General features: G+C 45.2%; 1 protein-coding gene across 2 annotated transcripts in view; it reads right to left on the bottom strand.

Moving 5' to 3' along the window:
• The window catches only part of NFYC (nuclear transcription factor Y subunit gamma), a 69,329-nt gene that overhangs the window by 11,782 nt on the left and 44,265 nt on the right, over positions 1-13,282 (bottom strand). For both annotated transcript variants that reach the window (XM_061596404.1, XM_061596405.1), the window contains exons 4-5: positions 7,689-7,802; positions 7,127-7,222 (exon numbers count right to left, since the gene is read on the bottom strand). In XM_061596404.1, coding sequence (XP_061452388.1) covers positions 7,127-7,222; positions 7,689-7,802 — 210 coding nt within the window. The remainder of the gene's footprint in view (positions 1-7,126; positions 7,223-7,688; positions 7,803-13,282) is intronic.

Consider the following 13,282-nt stretch of genomic DNA (forward strand, 5'->3'; position numbering starts at 1 on the left):
TCTTGGAGCAAGGGTGGGATGCAAAACGAACTCCAGAATGGGGGGGGGAGTCACTCCAGTTCTCCTATCTCAAACCTGGAATTGGTGAGACCTCCTCAATCATCATCAATGCAGGCTGGATGAAAATTCTCGTAATTATGAGTCGATGGGGAGTTCTGCCCTCTCCCCAAAGCATGTGGCTTAGCAAATTGCTTCTGGGCTAGTCTTGCTACCCCCTGTGGGTACAGGCAGCACTGGGTAATAACTGTTTTGACTTTGGGGCAGGACACTTTAACTCTTTTGGTCCCTACCAAAGCTATGTGTTGTTAACAATGAATTACGATGAGCTTTTTTCTTTCTTTTTAAAGCATCCTCTTTCCCACTTTCAGTCTGCCTTTATATCACCGCAACAGATAAACTGGAAGTCAAGTGCCAGGACTACAGAACTTCCAGCCTTGCATGGATAATGGCGCCACTGTTTCTGAGACGATCAATCCATGGCAGAAGGCGTAAACAACCTTCTCCCAGCCACCACAAAGTCACAGCTGAGAGTGTAGGATGTTTACACATGCTGCTGCATGGGAAATGCCACAGCAAAATGCCACAACTGCTTGAGAATCTACTTCCGTTCCCTTCCCTCCTACCCCAAAGGCTGAAAGAGAAACATCTCAGCAGAGGGACATGCAAAGGGTAAGGCCAAAAGGTCAGGGACTCTTTTCACCTTTCAGTTGTCAGCTGCAACTCCTGCTCTGCACACCTGTGGCTCAACTGACTTCTGGCTCAATGGCCACTCACCAAACTCAACCTCCGGTTCCTAGAAAGTGGACATGCATATGATGAAGCCGGCAAGCTTGCAGTTAATCAGAAGATCCCAAAGTATTTTCAAATCCCTTTTTGAGAGCTTTTGCTGCACCTGAGGGTAAGAAGCCATTGATTCCTCTTTCTTGTTCAGCCACAGTTTACTTCCATGTGCCTCTGTCACCCTGAATAAATTATCTCCACATAGGGAAAAATAGTGTGTGAGAGTGTCTTCACCTCCAACTGTTCCAAACTGCAGATCCTGGGGGTTATTCTGACTAACATTACAGCTGAAGCTTCTTCGCAGAGACAGACAGATTACCCAAAGCCACTTCCCAGTACACACATTGTTTCTCAAGCATTTTTGGATGCATGGCAGTTGGATTTTAATGAATTGCTGCTTCAGAATCACTGTGGCAGAGTCATCTAGCCCTCCGGCCAGCACCCTTGTAGGTTAGCAAAGGCCACAAGACAAGACTGCCAAGAATGGCTGGAATGGATTTCATCAGCATCACGTAATGATTTCTTATGCAAAGTCACCTGTTTGTGACAAAAGCAGCCAACCCTGGATCTACAGAGCCTCTGTGAGGCTCCCTCTGCAGGGTGGGGAAAAATCTTGACAACTCAAGAGCTGGAGGCTGCTGTGAGAGGAGAATGCAAACCTGCAGAGATTCCCCCTTCCTTTTCTTGTATGAAGGCCACCCTTGATCATCGCTTCACCCAAAACTGTGAGTCAGACCCATACCTTTGCCCTGCTGTGCCATATAGACTAGAGGGCTCAGGGCTGGGGCTTGTTCCCAGGCCCAAACCTAAGCATGTTATAGCAGGAGCTGGGGGCAGGTGAATGGCAAAGGTAAATATACCCTTTTCTTTTCCTTCCTCTTGCGATGTCCCTGTATATAGCATATAGCGGAGGGGCGGAAGTTTGTTTCATAACCTGATGGTACGCATCCCCCTAACTCAAATCCCTCCCTCTCCCGGAGCCTTTCTAGTGGTGGCTGGTGGCTCCATTTCAGTGGGGCAGTGGAATCTGCTCTGGTTTTTAGTCCAGAGTTTCAAGGAACTGCCAAGGTGTTTTCAGCACTCTGGACAGCTCCTTGAAAGTTTGGACTAAAGCCAAGAGTAGCTTCCACTGCCGCACTGCCGTGGAACCACAAGGTGCCACGGATCCTCTCTATAAGCTGTTAATAGCTTGAGCAGCCCAATTCCCTCCTTCCCACATCTCCAGTTTCCTCCCCTGAATGACACCAACATTCTGTACATCCTGAAAGCTCACAGGTCCTTGTCAGGCTGCTTGGGTTGCATTTTCATTCTTTAAAAATTATTTTTACTTATAAGCTTATATACTTCTGTGTACGGAGGGAGTTCTCCAAGTATGTAAGAATCGCTACGTAACTTTTGGGTGCCCCTGGTTTGCTTCCACACTGGGGTGGTTAAGAGCCTACTTTGACAGGCTGAAAACAAGCAGTGGCCAGCAGGATGTGGGCCCAGCTCAAACTGGTTCAGATGCAAAGCCACTTCTGCCTGGAACACTGCAAAATATTAACTAGGAAGGCACACTATTAAGATGCCGAGGGTGACTTCATGCTGGCCAAAAGCACCATGGAATTTGAAGTGTTGCAATCCCTGGAACACAATGGGAGAAAAAGCTGCAGCCATCCCCTTGCGTGGCCTCCTGGGGCAGAGGGGGAAAGACTCAAAACGGCACCTAACTTACTCTGTGTTTGCAGTGAAGGCTCAGCTAAAACCATCTCAAGTATGCTTTGGAATTCACCTGGAAAGTAGAGAAATAAATCTTCAGAGTGCTGCAGTCCATCTGGCTAGAACAGGGGCTGGTGATAATGCTGGAGCCTGCACTGAAGCCCAGCCAGGTTCTTTGGAATCTCCCTGTGGGGAAGCAAGCTCATCCTCCCACTCACGACACACCTGAATTCCTTACGGATGGAAAGCCAGGGCCCATCCTGGAAACTGGCAGCTGGCTGAGTGGATTTTGGCCTAGGCTGCCTGTCTGGCACTCCCTGTTTTGTTTCTAGCACAGTATCTCCCTTGCACGTTGAGCTATCAGAATGGAACTGGGTACGTACACTCAGGATCGTTCCCTATAGTTCCGAGGTTCAGAAGTGAGTGCCAATTGTTAAGCAAGCCAAAATGATGCAATTAACACACAAGGGGGGAGGGATCAGCAGGGTACTCTGAGGTTTGCAGAAGTATTAAAAAACCCCTTTGGGGGGAAACAACAGCCCAATGAGGCCATGGAACGCTGATTGATTGTTGGGGAACAAGATGGAAACTCAGAGGAGCAGGAGTGAAATGGTGCACCCTGAAACACTGAACAGGAACACTCCACTTGGCAAAAGTCCATTGCAGAACCCACTTGTATGCTTCAAGGCTGAACGCCTCTTTGAGCCCCAAATCCATTTTTATCAGCGAAAGGAAAGAGGCAAAACACACTGCAATGCGTTATCTCAGCCTGATGCCCTTCAGATGTTTTGGACTGTGCTAGCTGGGGCTGATGGGAGCTGTAGTCCAAAACATCTGGAAGGCACGAGGTCAGCAAAGGCTCTGCGTTATCAAAAAGCAAGGCTTCTTGAACAACCTGGTTTGCTGATATTTAGATGTTTCTGCAAACATCTGGAAATGGTGCCCCTGCTGGACAGAATATCTATTGTGCTGGAGAGAACATCTATCATGTCCAGAAATCTGGGGGATTTTAAAGCCACAGAAAGCAGGAGATTGCTCCAACGTCACCGTGTTTCTTCCATAGCCGCTTTCGAAATTTCAAAATATACACACTGTACTAGCAGGAATGGAATTTGGAAACAGGCACTCCCTGGGGCCATCTGATGACAGAAACCGAGGCTACTGTATTGATGTGAGATTGAATTTCAAAGACAGCAGACCGTCCGTTGCAGCAATCCTGGAGAGTCAGCTTCCTCACAGCTGAGGAATCACGGTTATCTTATGCTTTCCGGCATAAGTTCTTAGATAATCTTGGATCTCCTCACCAGGCAGTCTTGGCCCAAATGGGAAATGGCTGCCTCCAGAATCTCCCTGGATCCAGGGCGATTAGCAGAAAGGAGCAGCATTTGCATCAATGCAGGAGAAAGCCATATCATGATCTGATGGAATTCTTGCAGAATGAACAACCACCATCTGCACGCTTATTAACTCCACTTGATCTGCCCATTAACCCTTTAGCTTTCTTCCAATATGGGAAATCAACTTGCAGAAAGTTATCAGCTTGATGCCCTCCAAATATTGTTGGACTCCAGCACTGATCAGCCCCATGCTACACAGGGAATGGTCAAGGATAATGATGGTAGTTTTAAGTCCAGCAAGATCTGGAGGGCCACCAATTTCCCATCCCTGAACTAAGGACTGCCTGTAACATTACTAGAATCATAGAGTTGGAAGGGGCCTCTAAGGCCATCAATGCAGGAATCCAGGTGAAAGCATTCCCGACAGATGGCTCTCCAGCTGCCTCTTGAATGCCTCCAGTGTCGGAGAGCCCACCACCTCCCTACGTCACCGGTTCCATTGTTGTACCACTCTAACAGGAAGTTTTTCCTGATGTTCAGTTGAAATCTGGCTTCCTGTAACTTGAGGCCATTATTCCGGATCCTGCACTCTGGGAGGATCGAGAAGAGATCCTGGTCCTTCTCTATGCGACAACCTTTCAAGTACTAGAAGTACTACAAACATCAAGATGCTTTTTATCAATTAAGAACAGTTAGAGATCTTAGTTTCATGTAACCCGCCTAACTATGCATAGCTGCATTTGTTTCAGCTTTTCCTTTCCGTCCACTCTTGTTGCCTCCCACGCTGTTAAAATTTAGAATGCAATCTCCTTGGAGCCAGCGACTAGTCTTTTTTGCTTATGAAGCTCTGTAAAAGTACCATGTTACACTGAAGACCACATTACTGGGATGCGTTTAGCTAAACATCTCTCTGATAGTCTTCTAAACACATTGTCTCTTCTGTAAGAGAGGAACAATACTATAAGGTACTTCCTTAAGCTCCTTGGAGGAAGGTTGGGATACAAAAGTAATACATGCTGTTAAGTAAACAATAAAATTGAATTATGTAGCAACAACTGTACAGAAACTAAGATGTGAGTCTATTTGTGCAGTAAAAGGGGCTGGTAACATATTTTTAGGCAAAGTATTTTTGTGCTATAAAGGTGGTTTAATATAAAGCTGTGACTTAAGAGTTGATCCTGAACATAATCTAACACTGAAGTTGCCTCCAACTGCAGATATTTCCCCACAGCAACTGTTCAATACAAACCCGCTTTGTTTCAGGAGAACTGCAGCAGCCTGCCGCTGTAAACATCTGACTGAAAGCCCCTTCAAACACCATACAGCTTCCAGTCAAGGATGTTTACAGGAGCAACAACTGCCCAGAAAAAATATCAGGATGCGAAGCTCCTAGGACGGCTTGATCCTTGCAGTGGGGAGGGAAATGGGGCTCCATGTGACCTGGGATGGTGCTTGGCACAGCTTCTTGGAGAATCTGGAGTCTTCTAGAAGATGGCAATTCTTCCAAAAGCATTATTATCTCTGTTTGCCATTCTAATAAGTTAACGCTGTAACTATTTAGCCAGCATTGGCCAGCCAATTCACAAGGTGTTTTGACCAGTCAAATGCAAGCACCAGATCACTGCAAGGGAAGTGTCATCAGCCTATATGCGTTCAATCTCTAAGCACCTGGCATAAACCGACAGCATTGTGTGCAGGTTATTGCTTATGTAATGGGAGCCCGCTGTGCAGGTAATCAAGTGCGCAATTGTGCACTAGGGAAGTGAGGGGGGTGCGTGCGCACAGCACTTCAAATCAATAATCATGGTGCTTTTCACAATTTCTAAAACATTCAATTACCCTTCTCCAAAAGGTACCAGCAATACCGTTTGTCACTTTGACACGACAGAAAAACTAAAGGTTTCGGAGAATAACCCACATTAAATACAGGCTGGCAGTCTAACTATCCCGTTAAAATATATATTTAAAAAGCAGAGGACTGTGGGTGAGTAGCTCTCCTCCTCCCCCACCCCCCCGGCAGCAGGAGAAGATGTAAACCCTGGCAGGCATTCAGGTCAGCTAAACTTTGCCTATATTCAACAGTTTAAAGCCTGGTTCTCCTCCACATCCATTGCCTGTAACATGTCTGGACCATGTGGCTCTCCATCCATGAAAGTCTCCATCCGTACTTTCCCTCAAACCCGTGTGCATCCCTGACTCCCTCACAAGGTATCTGCGTGTTGTTTTGGGGGGAGGCAGGGAAGAACGTGGGATGGGGGCAATCTTTAAGATACACCCAGTATTTTGTCTCCTGTCTCCCATAGCCTCTAACCACTATCCAAGTCAGTATAGAGAAGGCAGCAGTTCTACTGGATGTTGCTTCCGCCGCCATTCAGATCCCCACCCCAAGGACACGTACGGAAGCCAGCATGAGGCTCTGAGCCCAGAGTGGGGCCGAAGTGCCAAAAGTCCCTCCAGCTAGCAGCAGCCAACATGTGGGTACTCCACTAGAGCAGGGTGACCCACAGAGCTTGCTGTCAGACCCCCTTAACTGTAGGGAAGCGAGGCTGGAGGAGAAATTTGAAGGGGGTGAATGCCACCCATACAGGATCTTAGCTGCATAACATGCAATGTGCCAATGAACGCCAAATGTGTACGCAGAAGTCCTCCATTACCAAGACTGTGCCTTAGCTCATACTGCAGCTTAACCTTGAAATCATCTATTATTTATACACATGCCCAATATATAGCTGGCGCTGTACAAAAATAGAAGATCAACACAAGCATTATGTAGGCACTATTTCAGTTAGAGCTACATGGAACGTGATGGTTGTTGTTTGGGAGTAGCACTTTCTGATCCTACTAAGTGTTTCAAAAATCCTTCCGGACCGCTGATAATGTTTCATCTTTTCATGCTGACATTGTACCACTGATCCGTCGTTGCACCCTATTTTCCTCCACAGTAAGAGATCCTCTTTGTTCCATAGTGCTTCCAGCTAAGCAGGGATCACCCAGTGATCGTGATGACATCACAAGATTACATGGCCAAATAGATTTGGGTACATCCCAACATCATTGAAGGGCAAACAGAGCTAGTTTAGAATGAGCTTCTCAATGGGTCGCATCTTGATCGTAGGCAAGCAGGGATAGGAGGGCAAATGAAGCCTGTTCAGAGCAATGGTTCCTGAACAGGCAAGCACTTTCATCCCTTGTGCAGTGACCTCGAGGGAAAGAACCAGCACAGGCAGAAGTCTTGGCAACCCCCCTGGCTCAGTCCAAATTTTAAAGACTATAAGCATCCGCACAGCTCTCACTCTCTCTTTCACTCTCACCTGGCGCTTGGGAGGTTTAAGTTCATCTCTTGGAACAATGTCAATGAGAAAGTCAAACTGATCAAACTTGGTGATGGCCATGGCAATGTCGTTTCTCTGAAACAAAGAGAAGGAAGTGGTAAGCAACATTTAGGCCTTGGGTTCTATAACCCTTGCCTGCCTGCATACTGTCGGAAATGGCCATCCCAGATTGATTAGCAGTAGAACCTCTGAGACTAAGAGGACGGTTGGTGATGAAGAAACAAATCCTTAGCAGCCAGAAGGTATGAGAAGATTTGCAAGGAAAAGTTATTCTCAAGCTTCTCAACCTCCTGGTGTTCATTCATGGCTACCAACAGTCAATCAACATTGGAAACAAGGTCTGGAAGTGGCAGGTGATAGATGGGTTAAGCTTCTATCTGCTGCTCCTCCTAAGACGACTTTGCTGCAAAAATGCGACAACCAGTGTTTGCATGGCCAGCCAACTTTCATGCCCCAGCCCCCGCTGGCAAAACATCCAGAGGGCAAAAGGAGATGCCACCATGGCACTTGTAAGGTAGCTTAGAAGTAAGTCTTCCATTACCTGCAAGGTCCTGCGCTTGTTGTCCTCTGTGTGTATCCAGGCCCGTAGTGTCAGTTCTGTGATGAATATCTGAGCAGCCTTGGCAAACAGAACAGGCGCTTCTGCACTGATCATCTAAAAAGGAGAGGGAGCATTTTACTCTGGCTAAAGATAAAAACAACTGGATTGCAGAGTCCGCCTCCACACCTCCCATTAAGTCTCATTGCACAGACTCCAGAGAGGAACTTCCCTGCACACAGGAAAGAGGCCCAATTATTAATTTTTTTATTATCACATTTGTACCTTGCTTTTCTTCCAAGGAATTCAGAGTGGCACATGTGGGAGTTATCCCATGGGGTAGGCTAGAGAGAAGCGCCATCTGATCCAAGGTCACCCACTGAACTTCATGGATGGCCTAGGCCCCAAATATCTGAAAGACTGTCTCTTTCCTATAGGTTTCCTTGTGTGTTAGGATCAGCAGAGAGGGCCCTCTTGGTAGTTCCACTGCTCTCAAAAGTTTGGGGTGTGGGCCCAGGAGAGGGCATTCTTTGTGGTCGCCCCTAAGTGTGAAACTCCCTCCGCATCTGGCATTTTCACTATACAGTTTTCATCATATGCTGAAGACGCACCTCTTTACTGTGGTCTTTGACACATCAGGTGTATATTTTTTAGGACCCACCCTATTCTTGCGATTGTAATGTTTTAAACTCTTTTTAATATGGTATTTTAAATTGTTGTGACCTGCACAGGAACCTTGGGGTGAAGGCTGGGTAAACAACAACAGTAATTATGGATATAAGCAGAAATTTGCACCTGAGTCTTCTCTGTGCATTATATCTACAGGCTTTCAACTTTAAAAGTTACAAATATAAAAGCAACTCATGGCCTCTCCAGCCCAAGATGCTGCAAGGTTTCAAAGTCAGCTGTGTCACAGGGCAGTGACACACCTATAGAGGGGGATGCAGGTCCCTGAGCTCTTGCCTCTAGTTCAGGGAAATGGGCGTTTAAGTGTGAGGGTGCGTGTGGGTCCACCCTTGTAGTTTAAGAACAGACATGCCAATTCCCCAAGCCGTCTGCGGAGCCGGCCAACTTCCTCTCTCACACAGGAAGTGTCTTCTTTCATTCTGATCACACTGCCAGCCTCCATGCATCTTTCACCACTTCTCACACTAATAGGCAGGTTCAGTAAAAAGCAGTTGTGGAGTCGGAAGCAATTTTGGGTGGAGTTGGAGTCGGTAGAAATGTACCAACTCTGACTCCGGCTTCAAAATAAAATTAATAATTTAATTTTTATGTTTTAATGTATTCTAAGGTCTTTTTATGATGTCTTAAAGTGTTTTTAGCGTTTCTGTTTGACGTCCTGGGCTCCTGTTGGGAGGAAGGGCGGGATATAAATTAAATAATAAATAAATAAAATAGAATAAATAAATAATTTACATTTGCCATTTATGAAGGAGTCAGAGTCGGACAGTAGAAAAATAGAGGAGTCGGAGTCGAAGGTTTGGCGTACCGACTCCACAGCCCTGGTAAAAGGGAGTGCTGTCACTCAAAGAAATCCTAGCCAAGCGTGAGTTTTAATAAGTTAAAACTGCTTATGAATAAAACAATCATTCTGAAGCAAAAAGGCACAAGCTCAGAAGAAGCATTCCCTCCCGTGAGTAAGAGAAGGAATACCTCTTCTGTGAATGGGCCTGCTACCCATGGATTTATATTTCTTCAATTAAAAATAATTAATTTTTTAAAGTCTGCTGCCCAATGTGTGTGTGTGTAGCCCTGTTAAACACAGGATTGTTGCCATCTAAGTTCCACTCAGAGTAGACCCATTGAAATTAATGGACCCAAGTTAGTCAGTCCATAAATTTCAATGGGTCTACTCTGACTATAACTTAGTTGGAGACAGTCCATAAGATTTTAAACTGATTAATCCAGCTGGTTAATCAACTAAAGCTTGCCCCCTAAATTACAAGATAATTGTGGAAACAGCATACATTTGAATGGCTGTGTCTTTTGTTCAGACACCCAGGCTTCCTGAGACCTGTATTGTGTGAGTTTCAAAGCTTCAATCCAAGCGGGGTGGCCTGGAGCTAAGTGCCCATGCATCCTTTGAAACCGACCCTGGATCCATCCCATAACTACATGAACAATGCCAAAATGCCACCTGCACTCCCTTCTGGAAAGGACAGGTCTATATTCAACCCCAGCACAGGCAGTGACCTGGTCAGCCTCCCAGAGGAGCTGGGAACGCAGCACCTGATGTGCATTTGTATCTGGTAATATTAGGCATCAGTCTGAATCTTCTGCTACAAATAAGCTTTAAACACACAGTCAGTAGAGCTATGCTGTGTGTGTACAAAGAGGGATCCCCCCCTTTAATCAACCTGTAGGGTATTTGCAAGGAAATGAGGTTTTCCAAGAAAAAAAATATATAGCCCAAGTGGGCATGGAAACTAAGGAAAGAAATACAATTATTAGCAAGTCTGTCCAGCTGCATAAACTTGGATATTTTGTCATTGTCTGAAGTGATATAAAAACACTGAGGTCAGCCAGATCCACAGAGCTTTTCACCTCTTCTCATGACTTTGACTTTCTCTTCAAGGGTACGCAGCTATCACTCCCTTCCAATCCTGAGGAGTGCCAAGGACAGCGTGGAAAAGGACAAGGCTGACCTGTCCCAAAGTCTCACTACTAAGGAAACAGCAGGGAGAGTGAAGAAGGCAGATTTGATTCTAATTGGTGAAAAAAGTGAAGATCAAGAAAAATGAATCATTTTGCTGTTGGAAGAGGTGGTGATGGCTACAGGCTTAGATGACTGTAAAAAGGAAATAACTGGCTGCTGGTCACAATGGAACGTCCAAACTCAGAGGCCCTTACTTTGCTACTGAATATCAATTGCCGGGGAATTATGAAGGCCTTGGCCTTCATGTCCTGCTTACGGGCTTCCCAGAGGCATCTAGATGGCCACTACAGAAAATGGAATGCTCGACTAGACAGAGTTTGGTCTGGTCCAAAAAGGTCTGGTCTGGTCTTAAGTTCCATTATGTGGCTCTTTGATAACGGGAAGAAGGTTCAGCCATCTCTCCTTAGAACAGATGCAGAACTGATCTTGGTACTGTGGGTAGCCCCACCGTAGATTAAGCAAAGCTGTCCGAGCTCCATGAAAGGGAGTTGCTGATTCAGGTTTTGTCCCTTGTATGGAAAAGGAAGTCAAAAGGTGTAATTTTGTTTGCCATCATCATACTGGAAAACACAGGGTGATGCTCTTGACCCTGACATCACAAATTATCATGTGCACTTCATGCAATTTTTTTAAAAAGTAGAAGAGAATAAACAACCCACTTTTTCCCAGGGAAGGGATGGACCAGATCTACAAATATGAGAAGCTGACAAATGATTCCGCAATAGAAGCCATTCCAGGCTCTTGGTATGATGGCATCTTCAGAGCCAGGGGTGGTATTCAATGTTAGTCCTACTCAGAGTAGACTCACTGAAGTTAATAGAGATGACTAATTTAGGTGCATTAATTTCAACGGGTCTGCTCTGAGTAGAACTTAGTTGAATACAACTCCCAGATATTTATTTATTTTCAGGATTTATAAACCATCCCCTTTCATCCAAAAATAGATTTTAGGGTGGTATGCAAAGAACTTTAAAATTACAGACACATTATCACAAAAAACAGTGCAATAAAATTAAGAGAAATAAAACCAGCTACAAATATCATAATCTAAAATGCCGAGCCAAAGGAAAAGATTTTATCCTGGCACAGAAAAGAATACAGGTGTACCTCCCTTACGGGGCATTCCAAAGTTGGGCCGTCACCTGAGAGAAGGCTCTGTCTTTTCTACAAACGTGACAGACTCCTCCTAAAGGTGGAAGATGGAGAATGGTCTCGCCTGACTTGGTCTTAGTGCATGGGCAGGATGGCACTAGAAGAGGTGCTCTTTCAGATATTTGGGCCCCACACCCTTTAGGGCTTTAAAGATAAGCCCCAGAACCTTGAATTGGGCTCAGCAGCAAAGAAGGAGCCAACGTACCTCCTTTAGTACTGATTTATCATGGCTCCACCTAGATAAACCAGTGAGAATTCTAGCAGCCGAATTATGTACTAATTGAAAGCTTCTGAACTGTCTTCAAAGGCAGCCCTACATTACAATACTTCTAAGCAGAGGTTACTAGAGCATCAATCACTGTGGCCAGGCTAAAGAAAAGCCTCAGCTGATGAACAAACTGAAGTTGGCAAAACGTGTTCTGAGCAACTGAGGCCATCTGAGCCTCAAGCGACAACAGTGGATTTGCGGGGAGCGGAACCCTATTCAGAAAGGGCAATATACTCACTTCCTGGACCTGGATTCATCTTCTGTTTATTGGCTCTTATCAAGCCGAATACCAAGTTCAGACAGCAGTTCGGGGCTTCTGCAGCCTCTCCTGCTCCCAAAGAAAAGGAGGAATAGTGCTGGGTGCCATCAGACTACTGATGACACTTCACTCCAAATTCTTGGAAGACTTCACCCAGCAACGTCACACAGATGTGAAGCAGCACGGGGGGTAAGGTAGCACTTTTATTTTATTTTATTTATTTATTTAATTACGCTTTTAAACCGCCCTATAGCAACAAGCTCTCAGGGCGGTGTACAGCAAAATAAAACCACATTTAAAAACGAACAAGTGTGGATTAAAACATACAATATAAAACATATTTAAAAACAAAATTAAAATACGAATAAAATAAAAATACTGTTACAGTTAAGTTTAAAATAAAATTAAATTTAAGTTTAAAATGCCTGTGCGAAGAGGTAGGTTTTTACTTTGTGGGACCCCACAGCTCAAATGCTACGCGGCTGAGCACAAATTCTCCAGGGCTGGGTTCTGAAACCGGCCTTGCAGGTAAGAGTGGACCCACCACGTCATTCTGCTTCCCCACCCACAGAGCCGGTGGTCCAGCAAGATGCCATGGGAAGTGATGTCAAAAGCTGCTGAGAGATCAAGGGGAATGGACGGGGACAGGTTTCCCCATCTTTTTCCCAACAGAGGTGATGTACTAGGATGATCAAGGTAGTTTTAGTGCCAAACCCTGGCCTAAATCTCTATTCAAATGAACCTAGATTAGAGGTTCCCAAACTATGGTCTGGAGATCACCAGCGGTCTGTGAGCTTCATTCAGCTTGTCTGTGGCATGTCCGTGTTAAATATTCTTATTGGTTTTAAATTCCTTCTTTTATTCCTTACCACCGTTTTTTATTATCTTACCATTTGAATTCTATGGGATACAATAAAATATGGTACAAGAAATAAAAGAAGCCATAAAAGAAAATACAATTAAAAATCATACAGCATCTAGCACAGCACAACTGCTACAAGAGGCAGAAAAATCATGAAGTGGTCTGTGAAAACCACCAGCAATTTTCAAGTGGTCTGTGGGGGAACCACTATTCTAGACAATTCATTTCGTTTAATAGTGCCTGGAGTTGGGCCACCACATTCTCAAGCATCTTGCTCACAAGGGGGATATTTGCAACTGGGCGATGGTTGTTACAATCCCTTGGGGCCAATGAGGGCTCCTTAGGTGGTCTCGCAATTGCCTCCTTCAAGGCAGCTGCGATGACTCTCTTCCTCAAT

The sequence above is a fragment of the Rhineura floridana genome, chromosome 15 (genome assembly GCF_030035675.1).
Source record: "Rhineura floridana isolate rRhiFlo1 chromosome 15, rRhiFlo1.hap2, whole genome shotgun sequence".
Classification (NCBI taxonomy): Eukaryota; Metazoa; Chordata; class Lepidosauria; order Squamata; family Rhineuridae; genus Rhineura; species Rhineura floridana.